Source organism: Rhinolophus sinicus, linkage group LG10 (assembly GCF_036562045.2).
Source record: "Rhinolophus sinicus isolate RSC01 linkage group LG10, ASM3656204v1, whole genome shotgun sequence".
Lineage (NCBI taxonomy): Eukaryota > Metazoa > Chordata > Mammalia > Chiroptera > Rhinolophidae > Rhinolophus > Rhinolophus sinicus.
The window spans coordinates 3042329-3067163 of NC_133759.1; the positions used below are offsets into that span (position 1 = coordinate 3042329).

Sequence of the window (24835 nt, forward strand, 5' to 3'; positions counted from 1 at the left end):
TCTGATAATCAGTTCCTCCAGAATGAACACTTCATGAGACAGGACAGTGTCTGCTGCGGACACTGTGTGTCCTGTATGTGTGACATTGGAATTGGCATATAGAAAAGGCCCACAAGCTCTGATCGGAAACCATTTGGGTCAGAAATGTTTGAGAATTGAGAGTTAACTTTTTTTTTTCTTATTTTAGAAAAGAAATAAGGTCCACAAAATGTGCCCAGTATTTATAACATCCCCAGCTGAATCTGGGTCAGCACGCCACAATCAAACACATTTATAATTCTTCAGCAAAAAATATGAATATTCACACTGAGGCTATATATAGCCTCACATCGGTTCAGGTCAGTTTTTGCCTCCCAATGAGTTACAAAATATTTGCATTTGTTGAAACTTCATTTTTCTTTTTCATAACTGGGGCTTGACAGCAAAATCACCCAATTACTTAGTTTTAAAGGAGTAATTAATCCAGTATTCCTGGAATTTGTCAGGGTCGGAGGTCAGGGTCGGAAGGGGATGTGTTGACAGTTCCCTGGCTGTTCCTTGCCACTGCTACAAACGCTGCCTCCAGCAACACAGACTGTTCCTGTGGGCAGAGACCTCGTTCATCTCGCGCACTTCCCCACCTCTCCGCCATCTCTAAGATCTGGCAGGCCGTCCCACGAGGTCTTCGTTCTGTGTGACACAATGTGTGATGGCAGCAGGATTACTGTGTCAACCAGAGAACAAAGAAAGAGGAGGAGGAGAGTGCCCTTCTCATTTGAATTTCTTTCCACTTCCTGCCTGCCTTCAAACACATACCAACTGTCCGTAGACCACTCTGCTTCTTGTTGCTTAAAATGCTTCTTTGAGGCTATGAAAAGGAGGAAGGTGGAGGCAAGGACAAATGAAAGAACATCTTATCCTATGAGCGGTGTGTCTGTCTCCTCTAATATCTGTTTTTCTTCTGCGCCATTCAACTGAACAACCACACAGAACCACATGGAATACTTATTCAATAAAAACGTTGCGTGCTGGATACTTACACACACAGGCACTTGTGTTGGGCCTCTGAGCATCCCTGGCTATTTATTTTATAAAGACCGGCGAGGCTAAATCGTATTTGTAGTGATAGTTTGACAGCTGTCCAGTCATCATGTCTACAATCAGTGATTCAATTTTAAAGGAAAGTTCTCACACTTGGGAAAATCAATGTTACAGTGTTTCATTTGTTTCTGAATTTCCTTAGGTTATTGCCCATACATTCTGTGAGTCATTTGGATCGCGGAGATGCTGCTGACCTTACAGTTTTTAGCCAAAATGAATTTCCATGATCATTAGGAAGGCTGGAAGAGAAGGCTCACAGCCAGCTAGATGGAGTGGGCCCTGTGTGAGCGCTTCTTGGAACGTTCTGGTGGCAGAATGAATACTGTTTCTCCCTGCTGGGCTTCCCCCACGATATGCGTGGTGAGAAGGAGAAAGTGGCAGTGAGCGTGACTGTGGGACCACGCGCAGTAAACAGGCTACGGGACGACCCCATCCCTGTCCCTGGTGACCTGGCCTGGCTCTGTCATCCCAGAAGGCCACATGTTCGCACTGGTGACACACACAGAGCAGTTACTCTGTTGATGGGTCAAGGGCTCCACAGGATGCAGAGTCAAAGACAGAACGCGGCAGAGCCCCTTGGGTTTGTGTCAGGGTACCTCTGTGCGTGCACGATGCAGCAGTCTCCCCACTTTCAGATGTGCCCCAGACAGAACTCACCTCTGAACCCCCCGGTTCTCATTCTGAGCTCATATGCAAGCCCCGTGTGCCCTGTTAGGTTACTTCCCAAATTGAGACTGTCGCCACGTAGGTAAGTATTTCTGGCCAAGACCAGGCGTTTCATCAAACCTCCCACCTGAGGTTGTTGGAAGACGAACTGTGTGTTACAGGCTCGGTTCCTCGGCTGTTCGGGCAGCACATGGGACCTGCCACCAAGATAAAGGGTCTGAAAGCCCTCAGGGTCAAGTCCACAGCAACGACAAGCAGGCTTGAGTCTGGTGTTTTTCGTTTTCTCCAATGAAACCATAGTGTCGTATTTTTATGCTTTCCCAGTAGAGTCCACTCACTGAGTTGGCAACAGACGAAAACAATTTCCAGCAGAAGTGGGCTGACCTAAGGGGGTGCAGGAAAACGTGGCCTTTGACCCCACCCCACTGGAAGCTGCAGGGTGATCTGGCACACAGAACACTGCTCCGAGGGCGTTTTCTTCGCCTCTATCCTTCATTGGTTTAGGGCTGAAAGTCACCTGTGCTCAGTTTGTAAGGGCAGGTACTGGTTTTCCAGCTGTAGGACGCACAATGGTGAGCTCTGATCAGGAAAATCCAGTCGGTCTGGCAGGCGCTCAAGGCCCTGCCTTTCAAGCACCCGGGTAAGACGATACTGATGTAGGAGAATTCCGGACCACACTTGGAGGAATGTTTATTTTAGGCACATCTTGACTTTTTACTAAGTTGCCTTCTATGAAATATTTATCCTGAGAGCGTACCTGCTGTCTGATACGGCTCAGCCCCTAATGCCTGTCCTCCCCGCCTCAGCTGCCTTTTAGGGTGATTCATACATGCTCTAAAAAAAGAACTGCGTTCAGCATCGGGGGATTTTTCAAGCAGTCCCTCCCCCTAGCTCGCTCCTTTGTGCCTGTTGTCTTGGCTGGCCTTTCACTCAGAGTCCAGACGTCGCTCTGCACTTGGTCCTGTAACCTGGGCCCTAGGGCCTCTGCTTTGCTTCCTTGCGTCTACGGTCACCTTAGATTCAGTCTTATTGTTCTCTGTTCAGTCTCAGCAAACCTGGGGCCAGTCCTGTCTCTTCCCATTCTGTAGCCCCATTGGGCTCTGGTGGCCTAACTGGGCAGTATCCTGCCTGCCTGAGACAGAAGATTGGGGACATGCAGAAAGGAGCCAGGTCAATGCAAAGGAAAGAGAGGGAAAGCTGCAGAGAGGGGAGAGAGAAAAGGAGAGAGAGAGGAGAGGGAGAGAGAGAAAGTGAGATCATTGATGTCTCAAAGCTGCAGATACAGTAAGTGAGACCCAGCTGTGGAGAGGTGTCTTACTACTGGTTTCTTAGAGGATTATTTTATTTTTAGGTGAAAACTATTTTTATTTCCATACCAGATATAGGACATTTGTAGTCTGTGACCTGGGAAATACATTTGGGCTTAAATAATCTCTTCCAATCTAAAGTTCTGTGCCTCTATCATCTCTTTCCGTAACCAAACTTGTAAGGCAGCCTTGCCACTGCATGTTGTTTCTGGGACACTGGCAGGAGGACTCAGGAGGAAGCTGGCTGGCGCTGATTTTTGTCTCCTCCAAAAAATTAGATTTTAAAAAGAAAAGAATCCAATGGGAAAAGGAGTTTGAGAATCACTGGTCGAGAGCAGTGTTTTCTGATAACGTTCACTATTTGATGAACAAAAGGGGAGAAGGGTTAAGAGTTGCCTGACCTTTAACCTAAATAAGTTTCTGGTCCTGAAATGTCTACTGTTTTCTGAAAACCCTAAGCTTTCTCACTCTTGAAGCATGGAAGGGGGTTTTCCTTCGTTTAGGTCTCCTCTCTTACCCAGAACGTGTGTGCTGCTCAATCGGAGGGAACGCGGGTGGGCGGTGTGGCTGGAGTAGCCTGGTGACTGATGGGCGGAAGCCAGGACACCATTACCTGGATTTGTGCCGAAACCCCACACGGGGGCTGAGGTCACTGGTCTGGAAGCTCTAAGACTGTATCTGGGCTGTCGGCAACCTGACTGCTCCCCCTTCTTTTTAACCACCGTTTTAGAGAATTCCCAGAAGGATCAAGAGCTTTGGCCGCAGAGCCCCTGGGAGCCCTCTGATAACAACGGGAGCCCATTCCCCAGCTTCTCCAAGATGCGTGGGGACTAGGGTCACTTTTCAGCCATTTGGGTCCCAAACATCACAACATCAATCCCACATCCGTCACTTAAGTAAGAAGAGATTCATGACTTCAGAATAAAGGGTAGTGCTCATGGCAGGAACGTATGCGATTCAAGTGAAGAGCAGATGGCACTGCAGGTCCGTGGACTGGTGGGTCTCCCTGAGAAGGCCTCTTCTGTGCACTTCAGGGCTGTCCTTGCAAGTGCTCACACTTAGCTGCTGGGGCTCAACGATGCATGCTCTCAGGAGGGGCAGCTCCATCCCACCTTCCGTCCGTACCTTGGCAAGCCTGTCCATTGTCTTTGATGGGTCAGTTTTATAGCTTCCTTTCCTGGCTGAATTTCTTTCTGGGAATGTCGTCAAGCAAAGTTGATCAGACTTTGCCCAACAGAGGAAGTCCAGGAATGAGTCCGAAGCCAGGGCTGGTTGACGTTCTGCTTTCAGAGAATGGAGAGCTGGGAGCAGAAGGGGCGGTGTTAGTAGACTTCAAATCTTCATGTATGAAACAGTCCCCAGGAGAGCTAGCTGAAAGGCAGGCCATGGACCCAGGTTTTTCTGTAGTCATCGTGGACTGGGGTTTCAGCCAGCAAGCATGGCATGACGACAGTGCGGTGGTCCAGCCTACCGTTGAGACCTGTTGGCTTATTAAAGCCTTGTCCTCTGTCATTTTCTGAGATATTCCTTTACCTCTCTAGGCTGAAAATCACTGCCCCTCCTCTCGTTACACAGAACAACTTACTGTGATAAAGGAAAGGGTGAACTTACCTTCTAGACTTTGAAAATGGCACATGCAGAGTCTTTTGTGTGTAGCTTCAAGACACTTGGAGGTTCCTTTGTGACTAGTACACAAAGATAGAACAAGCTTAGTGATACCTCCCTCCATGTTTCATCTAAGAATGTCACTTTTGGGACTTTGTCACCCAGGCACCTCAAGATATGGGGGAAATAAAGAAACTCTGGAACTCTTTGTTTTTTTCCTCAAAAATATTGGTAATCCTTGTCTAAAGGCTTTACAGTTAGGAAATCTGTTTTCTACACCTGGGTAGCTAAACTTCCTGAAATGTCTACCTTGATCTTTGTGATACTACATAGCTCATGCTTGAAAGGCTGTGGCTTTCCTTAGATGAGAACTGAAATACTTTTCTCTTTATGCTAATGTTTGTCTCCAGGCAGTAAGCTTTGTTAACCAAGAGAAAATAAAAACTTTAGATGAAATGTGTTATTTATAGTGAATGCAAAGCATCATTATTATCAATTCTTGTTACAAAATCCACAGAAAAAATATCCTTTTTGTTATTTAAATATGGCATGGAGACTTTGAGAAATAGTACAGATGGTAGCCCACAGCCTCTCAGCTGCATCCTGGATAAGCATTATTATGTTTTATTCTTATTTGGAATTACTTGTAATAGACTGTGTATTTCTGTATGAAATTCAAATCAGGGAACACCAGTGAATTGAGATGATTGATATTATATCTATATATACACACATAATTTTGGAATTGGAACAACAATAGACATATTTCTCTCTTCGAGAAAAATCTACCAAGCATGCTGCCGTGCTAGGGATCTTGCTGAATAACGCTTGTTACTTAACTAGATAGCCCTTCAATCCATGTAACTCTTCACAGTTGAATTGAGCTAACCCTCGACCAGCCTCTAAATGTGTTTCTAACATAACTGCGTACATTTTGAAAATCTGAAAGGTAAATATCTAGCTTTGGGAATATCCAGCTTCAAGCTGTCAGTATTAAAAGGAGGTACATGTTTGTGCACTTTATTCCACACTTTTATTTTGTATTCTTCAGTAACTCCCGTTTTCTTTGTTTAAGTCTCTCATTAGTGTGAGATTTTGTCCATGGCGTGAGGAGAGAGGATGGCGGTGGTAATAATTCACGACATCTCTGAATTAGACCTTGTGTGCGTGCACATGCGTTTATCAGGAAATTATCATGGCTTCTTTCCCATTCTTAACTGGTGTCGAGCCACTGCCCCATGTAATCCAGTCGTTGTAGAGATGACAACATGGAGGCATTGGGAGCGAGGTGGTTCTCTGCAGGTTGTGGAGTTAGTAGCTGACCCCAGGTGTCTAATCTCAGGACATGGTTTTTCTGAATCCACATCCTACACGTTGTCACAACAAAGCCATCGGCTGTCCCCTTTCCTCTATAATGAAATCGAATTATGTTTAGTCATCTTGGCTTCTTAATTTTTCTTCTATCCCAACCTCAACATGTGGATTTTTTCAAGCCTTAGTTAAAAGCCTGGAAAGAAACTACCTTACCATGCTTCACTTAGATCTCCAAATGAGCTTCCTTCTTTTTCCTCAGTCCCGATTCACCCGAATGAATCCAGTCTCATCCTGTCACCTGTCAACAAAAGACTGGTTATGAAGGTTTTCCAGTATAGCAGCTGTAATTCACACTCTTCAAAATAATCACATCTAAGGGGAAAATGGATTGTCAGCTATGGGGCGATATTCAATATTACTTTACATCAGCGCCACTGGCCCTCTGATTGAATGCATTAAAAAGTGAGAAAAAATGACTCTCAACCAGAACAAGTCCTTACTGACTATCTTCTATGTATAAGCTGTTGTACTTGGTAGCACAGAACATGGACAAATGGGTAGTATATGGTCGTGCTCCCAAGGATCTTACAGTCCAAAGAAGGCAAAAGAAGGTGCAGCTGCTCTAGAGAGAAAAAAGTGGTATCCACAGAGAGACAGAATTTAAGAATCATAGAGTTAAAGGAAGAAAGTGAAGGTCTAGAAAAGTCTTCTAGAAAAAAAAAAAAGGTTTTAAATTAGATTTTGAAAAATGAAAATTAACATTCATGAATATACATGGTGAGAGGCATTTTGGTGAATATCATAACCCATATTCATTATGGGTTAATTATGGGTCACTCTAGAAGCACACGTACTCTACACTGCTGCTTAAAGTGTAGTTTGTGGGTTATTCTGGTCTTTGTTGCTGTTCCATGACAAAATAATTTTCATGCATCTGTTTTCTTTTTTTTCTTGTTGAGAGAGAGCATTTAGAAACGTCTGCATCATTATACACACACACATCAGTGAGCTAGCTACAGACCAGTCTGAGCGTTACTGAGTCTGTCAGCTCAGTCACATATGGTCCCAAGCCACGTGATACTTACACAGCATCCCCATATGTGGGTCCATAACACTTTGGAAAAAAGCAAACAACTGGTCATTCACCACAGATAATTTGAGACGCATGACTCCAGGTTGTTCTTCGTTTACCTTCATAGCCAATTTAAGGAAGTTTTATACCCACTTTATCAGCACAGAGCTGTTTCTCATTCCTAATGTATTTACAGTCATCACTGCTTACTTCCAATTCTGTTATCCCATTATAGGGTGGAGACAATTTAACTTTGTGACATTAGCCAGTCTCCCAGGGTGACAGTGGCATAAAAGGGATACAGGAGGCACAGTATGTGAGCCAAGTGACAGGGTGGGCTACAGACAGATGGACCCAGAAGGAGCAGAGGAGAGGAAAGGGAGTGCCAAGTGCTTCCATGTCTGGGAGTTGTTAGTGAAAAATGAGTTATCAGTGTCAAACGGGAGAGTCTCTTTACCCCCTGATGTCTTCATGCTCCCTCTTCCCTGAGACATTTCATCCAGAGGCTGAAATTGTGGACGACTGCTTTTTTTTTTGTCAGTTATCCCTTTTATTTTCATGTTGTTTCCTCTTACTGTTCCTATTTGAAGATGTTCTTCATTTTTGGACATTTTCTATTCTCATTTCAGATGACTACACACTGCATGGTCCAGTTTTCATTCAAGAACCAAGTCATGTCATGTTCCCTTTGGACTCTGAGGAGAAAAGAGTGAAGCTCAATTGTGAAGTTAGAGGGAATCCAAGACCTCATATCAGGTTTGTTGGTTTCTAAGCATGTGTCCCAGGTATATAGTTTCTATCACTGAAACCAGCAAGTACTCATGGAGAACTGATTACATAAAGATCTTTCAGATAGGCATGCTGGGATATCCTGAGATGCTAAAGAGATGACAGTGTTCCTAAAAAATTCAGTAGCCAACTTCTGTTTCAGGCAGTACTGGGAATTAACTATCCTGACTGACCCTCTCACTGAGAGCCTTGTCATTTCTTAACATTGTATTAAAAAAAAAAATGCAACTGTTTAAAATGCATCAATAGACTGGCAGGAAAGTAAGAAATACTCAGAAGTCACTAAGTAAGTAGGTTTGGAACCCAGAGGAGAAATTGAACACGACAAGTGGTTTTCACTTTGATGAACTAAGTGAACTGGAGCTTGGATTTCGCAGCTTCACCGGGCACTGGGGTCACAGGACAAAGCCTCAACTTAACCAAGAGGAGACTTTAACCTGAGAATGCTTCCCAAAATAGACCTGAGTCCCAAGGGCTCTATCCTTAGAGTAAATGTAACAAGAACTAAACTTGCTTCCCTCCTACAAGGGAGTGTAAAGCAAAAGTAACTGCCTATTTCAACCTTGGCGCTAAGTGGTTTTAGCAGCAGATGAGACACAGCTGAAAGGAGAATTAGTAAACTGCGAGATAGATCTGAAGAAATCATCGAAAGGCAGCGGAAAGGAGGAGAGGGAGGGAGAGGGAGATGGGGGGCGAGAGAGAGAGAAAGAGAGAAAAGGAGGTTGAGAGAAAACGTTTACACGTCTAATAAGAGTTGCACAAGGAAAGGCAAGGGAGAGTGAGATGCAGGCAATGTTTAAAGAGAAGGCTAAGAGTCTTCCTGAGCTAACTAAGAATTCAAGCTATAGTTTTAGGAAGCCCAGCGAACTGAATTCCAAGCAGTACAAATAAAAATAAAGCCTCATCTAGAATTATCGTAATGAAATAGCAGAACACCAAGTGGGAGACATGATCATAAAAATACCCAGAGCTGTAATGTGGATGACCTTCAAAGAGATGACAATTAAACCAGCAGCTGACTTGTCAGTAGCAACAGAAAAAGCTAGATAGAACACAGAACCTTCAATATGCTGAGAGCACTTAACTGTCATGTTTCTTTACAGCAGAGATACTTTTTAAAAAGGAGAACAAAGTAAATGTGTTTTTAGGCAAAAAATGAAGTTTGACTCCAGCAGACAGACCCTCACTGAAGAAAATTATAAAAGATACCCTTTAAGCAGAATAAAAGTGATCCAAGGAAGAATAACTGAGATGTAAGAACAAGCGATGAGTAAAGCCAGTGGTCAAGGATAATATTGCCACCTAAAAATCAATTGCACCAACTAATAAAAATAATAAAAACAATACTGTCCTGAGATGATAAAAAAGAAAAATTAAAAGTCATGAAATATACTAGAAATAAATTGAGAAGTGATATACTGTACAATGGACTATCCATATGGTTAAAAAAAATGAAATAAATTTGGACCCTCCCTCAGCATGTACAAAGATCAATTCCAGGTGATCAGAAGACCTACACGGGAAATTTGCAACACTTTTAAAAGAAAATAGGCATCTATATTTATGACTTTGGAGGGAAGAAAAGATTTCTCAAATATGACAGAAAAAGCACAAATCGTAAGAGAAAATATTTAACCTCATTAATGTTAAGAACTTTGGTTCAACAGAATTTATTGAGACGAGTAAAATAAGCTTCCAACTGGGAGAAGATGTTTGTGATACTGTCCTTGGCAATGACTAAAATTCAACGTGTTTAAAGAATTCCCACAAATCAAAAAGTTGAAAACAATTAATCCAGTAGAAGCAGTACCAGGACAGCTGGTCAGTTACTTCTAAGAATAAGAATATCCAGTAAGTGTGTAAAAAGATGATCAGTGTCATTAGTGAGCAGAAATACACAAATTGAACTAAAATGACACACTCTCAAGTCTACCAGACTGACAGAAATTTAGAAATTGAATAAATAAATATAAGCTGGTATATTCCTAGCAGGTAATGGGAGGAGGCAGTGGTGCAAATGAAGGTGTTACAGCTGCAACAACACGACGGAGGAAACAAAGCTCGTCACAAAAGAACACGGGGAGCACAATTCTGTGTTTACAAAGTTGAAAAGCAGTTAAGACAGAGCAGCTGTGTAAGGATAGTAACATACGTGACAAAATCATTATGAAAATCAAAAGCCAAAATTAAAGATGATAACAGTTGAGAGGGGGCAGTGACGGCATCAAACTGGATACAGAAGACTTCGAAAGTAATAATCTTGCTCTTCTGAGCACGGAGCTTTATTGTCCCATGATTCTTCATGACTTACATATATCTCACGAATATGATTTTGCCTCTTGAAATTCAATGATAAAAACTTCAAGCTAATAACCCATTTCTAATAGTACGTAAAAACCAAAAGGATACATAGCATAAGCCATCATTGAGGGAAGGAAGACACTGGAGTCTTCAAGGATTCACAGAAGTGGGATGTGATCTGAGAGAGGTGGTTTTCAAATGAACAGCTGGCAAAGGACTCCCCATACAAGCGAAGGCATGGGGGTATTGGCAGACCGAGAATCATTTTAGAATGTAACTGTGTGCCCATGCATTCATTCATTCATCAAACACATCATCATGCACCAGACTACCCAGTGTTTTCAAAGTGAATGCCAGGGTGCATGAGTTAGCTCAGGAATTACTGGGGTGAGTATCTGCAGAGTTTATCCCCGAGGTGCCACCACAGCAGCTCTGCCTTGACCTGGCTATGTATCAGGATTCTGAAGAGTACGTCTTCCAGGAAGCGTGTTGAAACCACCATGGTGAGCAGATGCAATGTGCCAGGCCCTACGTTGGTTTGGAGTGGTCAGAGATTAATGAACTGCACGGCCAGGTCCTGTGCTTCTGGGGACTACCTGGGGGTGGAAGTGGTAAAGTGCTATGCTGTACGTGCCAAGGGGGTGCCAAGGGGCTCCACGTTCTAGCCCCCCTGGGGGAAGGAAAGGCTGCTTCAGGCTGGAAAGGGAAGTGAACATGTCACAGAAAAGGGGATGTTTGACTGGAGGCGAATGATCTCTTGCCGTATGGATAAGGAGAAGTACATTCCAGAAGAAAAAAACAGCAACTCTCTAGTGGCCATATAATTCGGGTGAGCATCTAATTTAGCATCCAAATCAGGCCACTGTTGATAATTACTCTAGGACAGCAGGTGTGAACCGAGCACTGCCTTGGACAAACCAGAATTGTAGCGATTCTCCCTAAAACAGGTTGAATTCAAGGCTAAATCAAACATTTTAAAATGCTTTATGTCATCAGAGAAGAAAAAAAAAGCAGGAGGCAAGGTTCCTCCATGCATAAATGATGAGTTTAATGGCCCAGCTTTTAGGGTACAGCCGAGTGTACGTTCACAATTAGCCATAAATGGAAGCGAGTTCTGCAGCAGAATTTGGCAAGTTGCTGCTTTGTTTCTCCCCAAACTGTGACCTTTAATTAACATTACTTTTGTAACATTGTATTTCCAGATACTGGGGCTTGCTTTATCATTTAAAACAAGCCAGGGAACAGAAACCTATTATGTTTCTAAAGACTGCCAGGAGAAGCTGAGAAGAAAACTTTTAATCAAATGCACTGACAATTGGCTGCAGTGCACTTTGTTTTCCTCCATCCCTGGCAGTTTCTCTGTCACATAAAAGCTGATTGGTCCCTGGGAGCTAGACACTTCCTCTCCTTAAAGCAGACACCTAGGAGAGCATGGAGCTTTCTAAGGCGTTTCTGCCTGAACCTTGTCTGTGTTCAGGCCGACTTTCAGGTGCAATTTGAGATGTGCTCTCCATGGGGATCCTTTCTCAGCATCACCTTTCCCTCGCACACCCCCACTGACCTCTCCTCTTTGTGTTTATTCCCTCAGCTGAGCCGCTCTTTTCCTTTTTCCCTGCCCCTCCATTTTGAAAAGATTGACCCAGACCCAGAAAACTTTGAGAAGTTTTGACGTGTGCCAACTTCCCTTGTATGAAAGTTCCCAAAGGACAGGTGACATTACTTGTGGCACTCAGCTTCCCTCTCCAGACAGAAAGAGCAGTCACGTACTTGGTTGGAGTACTTTTCCTGTAAGGTTTGTATTCAACTTAGTGTGCAGACAACAAATTCCAAGTCAGAAAGGTCCTGCCCCTCCGTCAGTGCCAAGTTGAAACAGTGAACAAAGAAAGAGGCTTTCGCTACAGCCAATCCCACAGATGGCTTCCCAGCCAGTTCTGCAATACGATACCTTCTAGAGCTTCAGAACTGGGTCACGATTTCCCAAGTGATTCATAAATCAGCTTCTGAGATTCCCCGATTTGCCCTGGCCTTTGGAAGAATCTCTTTGTTCCAAATGGGTACTGTCTCTGTATTACCAGTACTTAAAACAGTCCTCAAACATTGAAAATAAATGGTGAAATTTCCAAGCCTGTCGCAGTCTGGAATAAGATAAGGCATTCAACGCAATCCACATTCAATTGGAATGAAAGGTGACTGCATTGCAATAAAACTAGGTAGAGTGCTTTGTAATGGAGACCCGGCTGCATTTCACAGCAGGCACTTTATTTTCTAAATAATTCCTTTGCCTTGGCTGTTCGTATGTAAAAGCTGACACTGAAGGAGATTAGGGACTCTGTGCAGAGCACTTTGGTTGAGGCAATGGGTGTAGACAAACCCACAGCCTTTCGCATTATCCCCAAAGCCACTTTTCTGAAAAGACTCCTGTGGTCTCATTCCTGAATTCCACACTCTGCTTGCAGCTCACATTATACTGCAATTTCCTCTTTGAGTTCTTAGATTTGTCATATTAAATTGCTCAACTATCATTTGAAGTGAGAGTTATGGCTGAGACGTGATCAGCTGACAAAAAAAAAAAAACTGTCTAAGGCAGGCAGGCAGCTCTGGAGATTCATGTGCATATAGACTGGCTGAAATAGAACCCAGCTGTTCTCTTTTTATTGCTTATTACTTTCTTGTCTGTGTCAGAACACAGAGAGAATTACTCTCCAGCTTAAAAACAATGTCAGCCTCTAATACCCATCTTCTTATAAGCAAACACATAAAGAGCTATGGCCCATTCCGGGCTTCTGGCCCACCTTTCCCACACTTAATGTTTATAAGATTTTACGTTTCAGAGACATAGATATGGACAAACATATCCGCTGTACAGATATGTTTAAACGTATCCGCTGTGCAGGTATGTCATAAATTATGTATACACAAAGCAAAAATATCCAGCAAAGAAGTGAAATATCTAGGCACGTGCACGAACACTTATGGCGCCCAAGGAGAGTGTCAAGTTCGAGGTCACTAAAGGAGAACACAGCTATGATCTAGGCGGGTCACCCGCAGCGAAGGCAGAATTCCCTGAGCGGAGCACAGGGAATTCTGTGGGAGATCGGAGACAAGTTCTGTTTCCCTTAGGAATAGTGAGGAAGACCTCATTGGAAGAGGTGTCCTTGAAAGTGACCTTGAAGTATGCGAGATCTCCACAGAATGGGATCTTTCAGTCTTTAAAATCCTGGTTTTGTTGATACCCAAATCGTGAAACTAACTGGCCTGCATTTTTTCACTTAAATCCTTCTGCGTTGTGCACACCAGCCGTAGGACCCCAGAATAGGCATGTCTGCCATTCATTACTCTGGTGATTGCTTCTGATCCATTTCCTTTGTGCTCCTGTGTCTCCTTATTTGGGGTCTCCCAATGTGAATGCTACTGTGAGACTGTTGATAGGTCAGTAGCTCCAACTATGCGATTTTCATTACCTGATATTCATTGAAGGATTTGGGAGGGAGGGGAAGATAAGATAGTCATTGATTTGTATTAACTCCGAAGTCACTAAGTATCCAAGTGACTTACTGGTGAAGACAGGCTCTCTCTGAAATGTCATTGGCTATTTAAAAAAAAAAAAAAAAAGATTTTGTTACTAAAGATTTGCTGTTTAAATGTGTGAGTCCCACAAAAACTAATGTACTGAGCCAAACACTAGTCAGATACAAAGATGATCTAAGTAAACAAACAGAGGACAACAGAACTCGGTAATGGCCTCATCTGCAGCTTCCCCGGCTGGCTGATTGACGCTTGACGGCTGGTGGCCGGTGATCTTCCTTAAAGCTAGTTCAGGCCCTAAGACAGCTCTAGATCAATAGAGCGTCTCGGCTTTGCACTCAGCCATTGCAGTCATATTAAGGACCAAATCAAAGCAACCGGGCTGCAATTTCATCAAATACTCAGCAATCTACCTGAAAGTGGTATCCCGTCCTCTGTAGGGACCCTTTTGAAGAATAACTGCAAAGCACAAAAGGACTTTTACTGAGGAGCCCTGTTCGAAGACAGTTGTACAAGATGCTGTGAGAAATTTCAGAAACACAAAAAGAAAACAAAAACAAAGTGAAGTGTGTGTCGCATCATTATCATTATAGTCGCAAAGACAAGTGTTCCAATCCCCGTACCATTTGTTACTGGAAAGGACCCGCTCTCTCTCTAAGGGTTTATGTTATCACCATTGCTAGGTCGAGCTTTTTAATAGTTTACTATGGTTAAAAAAAGTCATGGTATTTCATGCTATTTATAATTTTTATGTATTTTGGACAATTCCGAAATATTGATTAATGTTACAAGGCTGTATCTACTGGCATTTTTATACTGTAGGTGGAAGTTAAACGGAACCGATGTTGACATCGGTATGGATTTCCGCTACAGTGCTGTTGAAGGAAGCTTGTTGATCAATAACCCCAACGCAACCCACGATGCTGGGATGTACCAGTGCATAGCAACAAACTCGTTCGGAACCGTCGTTAGCAGAGAAGCAAGGCTTCAGTTTGCCTGTAAGTAGTAATTATGTCATGCTGCAAATATTACTTTGAGTGTTTGCACCGTTGTGCCAGGAGCCCTCAAAACTGTGTGTTTTCAAAAACCAAATAGATTTTAATTTGCTATATCATCTTCTTTACCCTTTTCTCATATTTGGGAAATACCTTCTTTGTAGGATAAATTGCAAATCTGCATTGGGAGATGTATTCCTCTGTAGTTATAATGATTGAAATAGTTTGACTATATGATAGTTTGGTTACGTGATGCTCTATAGACACATAAATTCCCATACACACTCAAATTTACACACATGTAAATTTACATATATGACAAAACACACACACACACACACACACACACGAAAGCAAGCAGTTGACCTGCCTGTAACTGAATAGTCAATATGAGAAGTATTTAACCATAAAGCTCAGAGTTAGAAAAAAATGTGGTAGTCTATTATTTCTATAATTCTCTATTGTTTTCTTATTTTATAGGATAGGAGCATTTTAAAAACAACTACAAGAACAAAAAGTTGAGATAGTTAAAGCATTACCTTTTATAGTATCCTTTTTATATTTTCACTTTAGAACCTTTAAAAAACAAATTGCTACCTCTTAAGACTGCCACCTAATAAAACTTCATGAGCATATCAAAGAAAGTGGAATAAAATCCAGGGGCAAGAGTACAGAGGCCTTTGAAGACTGATGACCCGCTGCATTTGTGAGGGTTTATGTATTTGCATCTGATTATGCATTTCCTTGTGTAAAATCCCAACTCATAGCAGTGCATTAATGTCAAAGGTTTTATAATTACAAAGTCTGTTAGTAGTAACTCTGTAGAATATTCTCATTAACAAAATCCTCTCTGGAAAACTCAACATCAAATATACCGAACATCCGTGCTTAATCTGTGATTGCTATTCGGTGGTATTTTTATTAGCTGAGAAATGAATTTTCTAAGTACAAGGTATATATGGGATTCCAGGATTACTTTGTTTGTGAATGTTTCCTGGGAGTCTTCTAAATAGTCTCAGGTGTGCAGAATGGTAGGCGGCTAGCATGCCTGATTGAGTGCTACAGACCGAAGTGTTTATTGCTCTTGGTTTCTTACAAGTGTAATATCTATGCTTAGTTTTTAGTAATGACAAGTGAATTTTATTGGATTCATTTTGGGAAATAATCACAGAAATCATCAATGCTCAGAGTAGGGAAAATGTCTGTATTCAAGTACTCTTGTACTTCGTTGATTTTCGGATTTCATACTGTAGGAAATTTTTCAAAAAAACCCAAAAACCAGTAATAACAACAAAAAAGAGACTGACATAGCATTACTGCCCTTTTGTTTTTCTAACTTACGACATTTAAACAACTAATTTCCACCTCTTACGACTCTCTTTGTGTAAAAGTCCAGGCATTTCTCCTACCAAAATATCTGGTAGACAGAATCTCATAGTCAAAGTCAGTCATTTAAACACAATAGCTTAGCCTCCATGAACGCGCTGCCACTCATTCTGTGGCTGAGTCGGCCTGAGGACCAGTGTCTGGACTCCACCTGGCCTGTCCCGCTTCCTGTGTGATGTGGGGCTCCTGTGTCCTTCAGGATCCTTGGCGGATACGCGTACGGTTTTAAAAAGTCTGAAAATAGAGAGCTCACCGCTTCTGCTCTAGTTGTTCCAAAATACAAAGCAAACCCAACATCTCTTCCTTAAAAGTTAGCCGAATATCTCAAGTTCCATCCTTTCCACTCCCAACGCTTACCGTATGATTTTGGTGAGGCTTTAAATAGGTGAAAATACAATCGTGGCCCTTTGTCTCACAATTCTTTGCTTCTCTAGGTACTTAGTTCACAACCATCTTCTACACAACACACACAGTTAATTGTTCCCGTGTGGAAATGTGTCCCATTCTGTGCATGTGGCTTGATCTTTGCAGGAGATGACACGGGACAGACAGTAGCGTCCATGATGTGAACTTCTTTCTCAGTGAATGCAGTTGACGTTGTTACTCACTTTTCTTTAAAGCTCCAGTCTCATAACTTTATTTTGAATGCACAGTGATGTAAAATCTGAGGATTGATTTTTCATGACTGTCTCTTAATCCTCAGCTTCCCACCCAGGCCATTGCCCTAAATTCAGAGTGTTACAAATTCACCTGCTGAGTAGTGACCCTTCTTTTTTCCATCAAGGTTGACATTGTTTTAAATCCTTTTTTTTTTTAATCTGACATGTGGATTATCCTATACTTTAGTGTCAACGGATAATTTGATAAACATGTGTCCAGTCAAATAATTGATACAGTAGGTTGACCAGGACAGGGCAGCATGGCCGTAGAGAGCTTCCAGTAAGATGCGACTGAGTTTTTAAGTCACTATTGTTTGCATTCTCTCGTGCAGTTAGTTAGCTGCACACTCATCCAAACGTACTTCAGCTGAACCCCAGTGACTCCCACTTGTTCTCAAAGCAAGCAGAGCCTTTGCCAAACACCTTGGAAATCAGGGTGTCCTGTTTCTGCATCAGCCACCCCTTCCTGGGCACTGACACTCTCCTCTAGATCTCCCCTAAGCGTTTATCACAAAGCGGCCAGAATAATCCTTAAGCACGTTAGCGAGATCATTCCATTTTCCAGCTTTATGACTTCTCAGCACTTAGAAAACATCTCAAATTCATTTCCATGGTCTCCTTTTAATTTCTATGACAAACCGTCTTCTGTACAAGGGTCCTGATCCTCCTGTTCCCTTTCCTGACACGCTTTTGTCCTGACCCTTCACCGGGCTCACTTCTTAAGATCCTTGGTTCTCAGTTTAGCTGTGACGTAGTTTCCATATCACCCCATCTTACAAAGAAGCATTCCTATTGCTGCTTCTCCTCGGCTGTGCTTCCCTCTTCCAGCAACATCCTGTTCGTTCACGATGACTTAGGACAACCTGCAATGATTTTGTACATTTATTTACTTCTCATTATTTGACTCTGATGATAGAATCTTTGTTCCAAAAAAGCTGAGACTGTCTTGTCCATCCTTATATCACCAGAGTCTAGGACACTTTATGTGGATGAATAAGAGAATTCCTTTAGTGTCTATCCAGAAACAAAGCAAAGAAAATATATGTGTAAAATTATTTAGGGGACGACGTATTTTTATAAACCCACGCCCTTTACAGTCTCGTCGTTTTTGGTGTTCGTCCTTTTGATCATCAAATCCACACTGTTCATACTTCTGTTTTCTGTCCCTTTTCATTTAAGGAAAATGAAAAGATGTGCCTGAAGCCAAAAGTCATTTTTAAATGCTTACAGGACAATTCTTTTCCTCAGTGATGGAAGGTGAAGAAGACAGTGACATCTTCCAAGTGTCACTGAGTAATTGCTTTCACCCTGAGCACTTTCATCATCATTGAGGAAAAGAAATGTTGCTTTTTGACCACACTTGCTGCACTGTAATATGCAAGTGAGAATATTGCTTTGGTTTAAAGCCTATGATTTTATGTCTGTAGCAGACCTTATGGGTTTTTTGGCCTATGTCTTTTGAAACATGAACTTGAGGATGGGAGGAACTGGATCCCTCGCTGTGGATTGCACCGTTAATGAGTGACGTCCAAGGAGAACCAGCCTGAGCTCCAGGTTCATGGCACCCTGGCTCGTCTCAGCGTTAGACCCACCTTATTTATAAGGAAAACGTTCCTTCTTCTTTATCGAATATGTCACAGTTTTCAAATCTCATTCAAATACCTTTTATAATGTTATCCACAGGATCATTTTATAAGTTAGACATTATGGTTTTTATGCTGCATGTGTAGCCATAACTTGGCAATCTCTTGTATTTGGCATTTTAAAACAATGAATTCATATGAGCAAAACTCCTAATTAATGGAGATGATGCCTCTAAGAACCTGCCCCTCCCCCACTTTTTTCATTCAAAACCTTTCCACTAGAAATCCTTCCTTGATTAGACACACGTGCCATCATCTACGTCACTCTTGATGAGCTATGGACATGTTCGTGAGCAAACATTGCTGTGCTGTCATTATTTGGAGCACCTTTTGTTTTTCGGTCCCCCTGTAGTATTAGGCCGTCAGCAACCACTTTTCTTACTGTCACTTGGCCAGTTGCTAACAGTAGGCCACCAATGCCCCTTCTACCATTTACTCCTCTGTTTCACCTCGGGCTGGAAAACTGGACTGATCTATGTCTGGCACTTAGTAAACTTGCAATAGTAGATGTGGAATGAATGGATACATAATAAGAATTGGATATTAAAGTCATCAGGACATGAGTTAAACCATTGTGAACTCAAGGACTTTCCAGTGGCCCTTGAGTGCTTAGAGGTGGGTGCACGCATTTCCACCTTGAAGTGGTGGAGGAGACAGGTGCCATCTTAGTTCCAGATGAGGCAAGAGGCTTTAGCCTAATAAAAAAGAAGTTCACGTGTGGAAGGCATCAGCATTCATTTGTATCCTGCAAATCTGGCCTGAGAGTACGCAGAGCTTCTGTGAAGTATTCAGGAATAGCTTTCCTTTAACCTCCCCTCCACCCAAGGGGGAAAGCAAGTTGAATGTTGTTTAATTCTTACGTAGGCCACTGGATCAGAAGATAAGGCCAGGAGTGGAGGGAGATTCGGTTCATTAACTCCACAGCTGATGGTGGGGATTTTCCAGAGGCTGTGTCTCTACGGAACAAAGTGGTACAGCCCCATTGCCTAGCTGCCCACTTCCCTGCCAGGCACCCCACGCCAAAGTGGCTTGACAATCATGCATACATTTGTGACCCTAATTTTAATATAGTCGGTTTCAGTTTCCATAATGAGAACAATTAATAACAGTATTTCTGCTCTAATAGTTAATATGCAAATTTCCAGTGTGTTGCAAGTAGGTTGTAAAGCGTTCAGAATATTGCTATTTTATGGTAAATAATTGTGGGTTGGTAAACTGTATATCCCCAAGCAGTAAATGACATATTACTGTAAGTTCTCTTACTCCCAGATCATTCCACCCCCACGTGTGAAAACAATGCACTTTCAATGGAGATTATTATGACATGCTTCCAAGGGAATAAGCCAATAACGCCATATTGTAGCCTGTCAAGCTGATTGTTTCAGAGTATTGTTTGGGGCCTCCTTCCTGGAAGGTCCGTTGTGTTATAACAGTTCAGATTTTCAAAGCAAAAGACTTCTGGTACGCATCATCTATGGATGACCATAGTTTGTACATAAGTACCTCCAAGTTTCTCACAGTAAATTAAATCATTTCACAAAGTCAAGTTGCCTGACTGCTGTAGGGCACCTGGCATTATCTTGGCCCCGGACAGGGTGCTGTTCTTTTGCATGAAGCCGAAGCCGTAGAGTGATATCTGTGCTTATCTCTGTTGCTACCCGGCCTGAGGCGGGAAAAGAAGCTAGATTGGCACACTGTGCTCGCCCCATGTACCTACCCCCTGAGCTTGTGGCAAGGAGAAAGGAAGAGAACAGAGGAAGAGTGACAAAGGAAAAGCAACGATGGAGATGACAGTGAAAGGGATCTTTCGGAGCAAAAGCCACTCGTGCTGGCCTCCCTGTGACCTCAGCGTATTTATAAGGATAAAGTAACTCAATAAACCAATGCATTCTGGGATTAATTTCTGTAAGCTTTATCAGTTATGTGCCAGCCAGTGGTTTTCTTTTTTTTTTTTTTATTTTTTTTATGGTGAAAGTTTCTCCTGGATAAACAGCAGTGGATTCGATTCTAGCTTCTACAGCAAATCCAAGTCTCCTAAACTTGGGTGCCCTCTGACAATCGCAGTGATGATGGTGGGCCGTGATAATGATACTGGTAATAAAGACTAGAAAAATGTATCCAATTTAGAATGTTGTGCTGTATCCGACTGAGGCTTTTAACGTCCTGGTGTTTGAGGCTGATCATTGCTTCCATTCACAGTAAATTTCAAATGTTCATTGCTTTTAATATCCAATAATTAGTTGATCTTTCGTAGCCAAAAAATGAAACGTGCAGTCAATCTGAACAATAGCTGGGGTTTTGATAGATGGCCAACCCCATGCGTAGCTCAACTGATGTTTAATTATGAAGCCTGCTTAAATAGGCAAACTTTTGTTTCTGAGCAATAAAATGTTGATAGATGACTGGATAAATAATTTGTGAATATTTAGATCAATTAGAACTCAATAAACCAAGGAACATTTGGATGGCAAAACTGAAAACATTTATCAGTGGAAGTCTTTGGTCTTCAATAAAAGAGTAAATTTTTCTCATTTGAATAGTTAGAAGACTTCAAACCAAACTTGCTGAATTTCTGAAATAGTGCTTTTGGTAGATCATTTCTGCCACATATTACAGTCCTAGTAAGACATTCAAAATGATGATTGGTGTCTGTTGAAAATTTCCTAATGGAAACCTTAAGACTAGTGGGTGTGTGGCCATGCTGTTGGCTCTTAGTGATGTGGGTAATTGTGAGTTGTGGTATAATGAGTCACTGAAATTCACAGGGAACACCATTCCACTTGTATTTCGTTGGTCCCTTCCACAGAACCTTTTAATATACAGACACCAGTTCATTGTAACTATTAGTTGATTAGGTTTATCTCCTCCAGTTTTTCCACAGCCCTATTTGGGGCTTATATGACTGACAAGGAGTAGTTGTGACTTAAATAAATGAAAAATAGAGGTTTTTTGTTTGTTTGTTTGTTTGTTTGTTTTAATTCAGAAGCATTCCAGCAATACATTATACATGCAGATTGGCAACCAACACCAATTGGGGTCTAAACAAAACTGACAATCAGACAGAGCTTAAAAAATAATCGCTGAAGTTTAAAACAGTTAACACTGTGTATTTTAGTAAAAAACAACAAGTTATTAAAATATTACCCCTTTTGTTTCATTGTTGTGAATAGTCAGTAAATAATACAATAATTTTGATTGTTTCTGAAGTTTAATTTTTTGACCATGAAGGTCAGGTTTTACCATCATTGTGCTTTAAGATTGACTAAAGTTTTGGTCAACAATCCGTTAGGTGTTGCCATTCAGTTGGAAGGGGGAGCAGTTTCTGAATGGGAAGAAATGGCAACACATAGAGGATCACTGATTCATTCTTTTTTAAGAATTTTTGTCTGAGAAGTTATGAAGTTGTAGAAATACACATGTTCAATATTGCTCAAAATTCAAAATCCATTAGACCATCAGTAGTGGGTTGAATGGTAACTTACCAAAAATTTGACATCTACCTAGAACCCATAAACATGCCCTTACTAGGAAAAAAGGGTCTTTTCAGATGTCCTTAAGGATCGTAGATGAGATTATCAGGGTTACACAGTTGGCCCCTCCTTCCTGTGGCGAGGGTCCTCATACGAGGCCGTGGAGGAGAAGACAAAGAGGCAGTGTGATCTGGCCTGGAGGCCGGACTGGAGTGAGGCGGCCGAGGGCTGCACGTGGCTGCTCACAGCCGCCAGAGGCTGGCAGAGCCGACGTGGTGCTCTCTCCGAGAGCCTTTGCAGCCAGGCCAATGCCTCAATTTCCAGGTCTCTGGCCTTCAGAATGGGACAGAATCAATTTCTGTCGTTTTAAGCCACCAAATTTGTGGTCACTTGTTTACAGCTGCCCTAGGGAACTAGGAGACCAACACATGTATGCACAGTTCCTTTTGTTCCCTCCCCTGACCACTTTCATCAAAGAAAAATGAAACCACCTGGGGAATGAGGCCCACATCAGCTGCCTTTGTACCTAGGGAGCCAAAGATTGAGGGGGTGGCCTGCATTAAATATGGGTTATCTGTGCGAGTTTTGTGTCACACTCTGCATTTTCCTCTGGAGCGCGTAACAGGGTTTTGAACTGTATGTAGTCAGATGTGATGAAATAATAATAATAAGGTAGCTGCAGAAAGGCACAGAGTAACCTTTTCTTTTCCCCGAGCACTTCTCTGCCTGTCTCTTTAGGCCTTTCCTAGAATAGGCAGGATTGGCCCTTTCTCCGGAGGCCAGTGATTTGAAGCAATTGGGAGCTGTTGGCTCCGAGTCCCTCTCCTTTTTTCTAGGTAATTCTTCCTGAACTGGGCCCCTTTGTCTGGTGTTCTGGAGGCCTAGACACCCAGCATGTAAGGCACTCAGAGTGTCTGCTGTCCTGTGGCCGTAAGTCCACCTGCAGTCTGTCCTGCGTGGCTACCGTTCCTCTTAGGACATCTGCAGCTGTCGAAGGTCCCATGCTACCAACGCCACTTCCTTTCTCCTCCCAGTTAGGACTCCCCCCGAGGAGGTCCGGATCTGACCGGCCGGGCACCTCTGGCTCACGTGCATTTGGTGCAGCTCCTGGCTGGTTCGTGCTTCACAGCGTATGTGAGCCCTTTAGCGAACAGAGCACGTGTGAGGAGTCTGAGGTTAAATCTCAAGTTCAGGGCAGGATGAAAAGGTGTGCGCGCGCGTGTGTGTGTGTGTGTGTGTGTGTGTGTGTCTTCCGAGAACTAAATTACTCTGTCAGATATTTCCCCAGAGACTAAATTTGGTACCATCCACTGTACTCTCAGTGGGTGGTACTGCTATCCGTAATTCCTCCATGATATATGCATTTAAGCCACACACTAATCACGATCAGAGTATTAATTTGCTGCCAAATACTTGCATTGTTGTTTATCACTGGTATTTCAGATGTGTTTTTTTTCTGTAACTCTTACAAGTCCCCCCCCCCCCCACAAAGACCATCCAGTCTTGTGCAGTAAACAATCTGTTAGTTTGGCCCCATAAAATGATAAAATGTAGATTAATTTTACTTATAGGCCCTCCTTTAAGTATCCCACATTCATTTTGAAAAGGCCCCAGCGTGGGTGTGAGAGGAAATCCAACCAATGGATTTTGTGATTGTTTTTAAGCTCTGTGATTACTTTCTTCTAATTTTTCAAATGTTGTCACCATGAGGGCAGGGGTTATGAATAAGTCCTGAATAAATATCCGTGGAATAAATGAAGCTGCATAAATATATGAATCAATCTATAAAGGAATTTAAGGAAAACAGAAATACCTCAGCCTTTACCAGCCTGTGAGGTAATATTTCCTCTTAAATATTATGTTTCCTTGAACTAAGAAGTACTGTTTTTATATTTTTTAAATAAAGAGGTACCCACAAATAAGGATGTATATTAAATAATAGTGTTTCTTTTCCCTTAAAAAAAGTTTTCAATAAAGAAGTGTTGCCTCTAACTTTCAATACCATCTCTTTGGTAACAGCTTTATTAAGATATGTCACATACCATATAATTGAACAATTTAAGATGTCCAGTTGAATTAGTTTGTAGTATGTTCACAAAGTTGTGCAACCATCACTACTATCTAATTTCAAAACATTTTCATTACCTTCAAAAATAAACCCTGTACTCATTAATAGTCAACCCCATTCCCCCCAGGCCCTGACCCCTCCAAGTATGCTTTCTGTCGTAGGAATTTTCCCATTCTGGATGTTTCATATAAGTGGGCTCATATACGGTGTGGCCTTTTGTGACATTTATTTCAGTAGCAGACTTTTATCAGATTCACCTCTGCTGTAGCGCACGTCAGTACTTCATTCCTTTTTATGCTCAAATAACATTCCATTGTATGGAAATAGCACGATTTTGTTTGTTCATTCGCCAGCTACCAGACACTTGGTTATTTCCACTCTTTGGCTGTTCTGAAAAATGCTGCTATGCCCATTCACTCACATGCATCAAACGATGACTCTCTGTTTAACATTTTGAGCAACTGCCAGACTGGTATCTAAGTTGGCTGGGTCAGTTTATAATCCACTGACAGTGTATGAAGGATCCGGTTTATCCACATCCTCACTGACACTGGTGGTTGTCTTTTTAATGTTAGTCGTCTAGTGGGTATGAAGTGACATCTCACAGCGGTTTTGATTTCAGTTTTCCTAGTGACTAATCATGTTGAACAACCTTTCATGTGTTTATTGGCTATTGGTAGCATCTTCTTTGGAGATATGTATAATCAAATCTTTTGCCTATTTTTTTTAATTGGGTTATTTGTCTTTCCATTGTTGAGTTGTAAGATTTCTCTGTATAGTCTGAATGAAAGTCCTTTATCAGCTATATGATATGCAAATATTTTTCTCATTCTATAGATTGTCTTTTCACTGTCTTGATGGTGTCATTTGAAGCACAAAAGTTTTAATTATGATGAAGTCCAATTTATCTATGTTTTTGTCGCATGTGCTTTTGGTGTCATAGCTAAGAAAACAT

At 42.0% G+C, this 24835-nt stretch overlaps 1 protein-coding gene across 9 annotated transcripts in view; it reads left to right on the plus strand.

Annotated features, from left to right (window-relative positions):
• CNTN4 (contactin 4) overlaps positions 1–24835 on the plus strand; it is a 769828-nt gene that overhangs the window by 501070 nt on the left and 243923 nt on the right. For all 9 annotated transcript variants that reach the window (XM_074312213.1, XM_074312216.1, XM_074312211.1 and 6 more), the window contains 2 exons: positions 7674–7800; positions 14482–14657. In XM_074312213.1, the coding sequence (XP_074168314.1) occupies positions 7674–7800; positions 14482–14657 (303 nt within the window). The remainder of the gene's footprint in view (positions 1–7673; positions 7801–14481; positions 14658–24835) is intronic.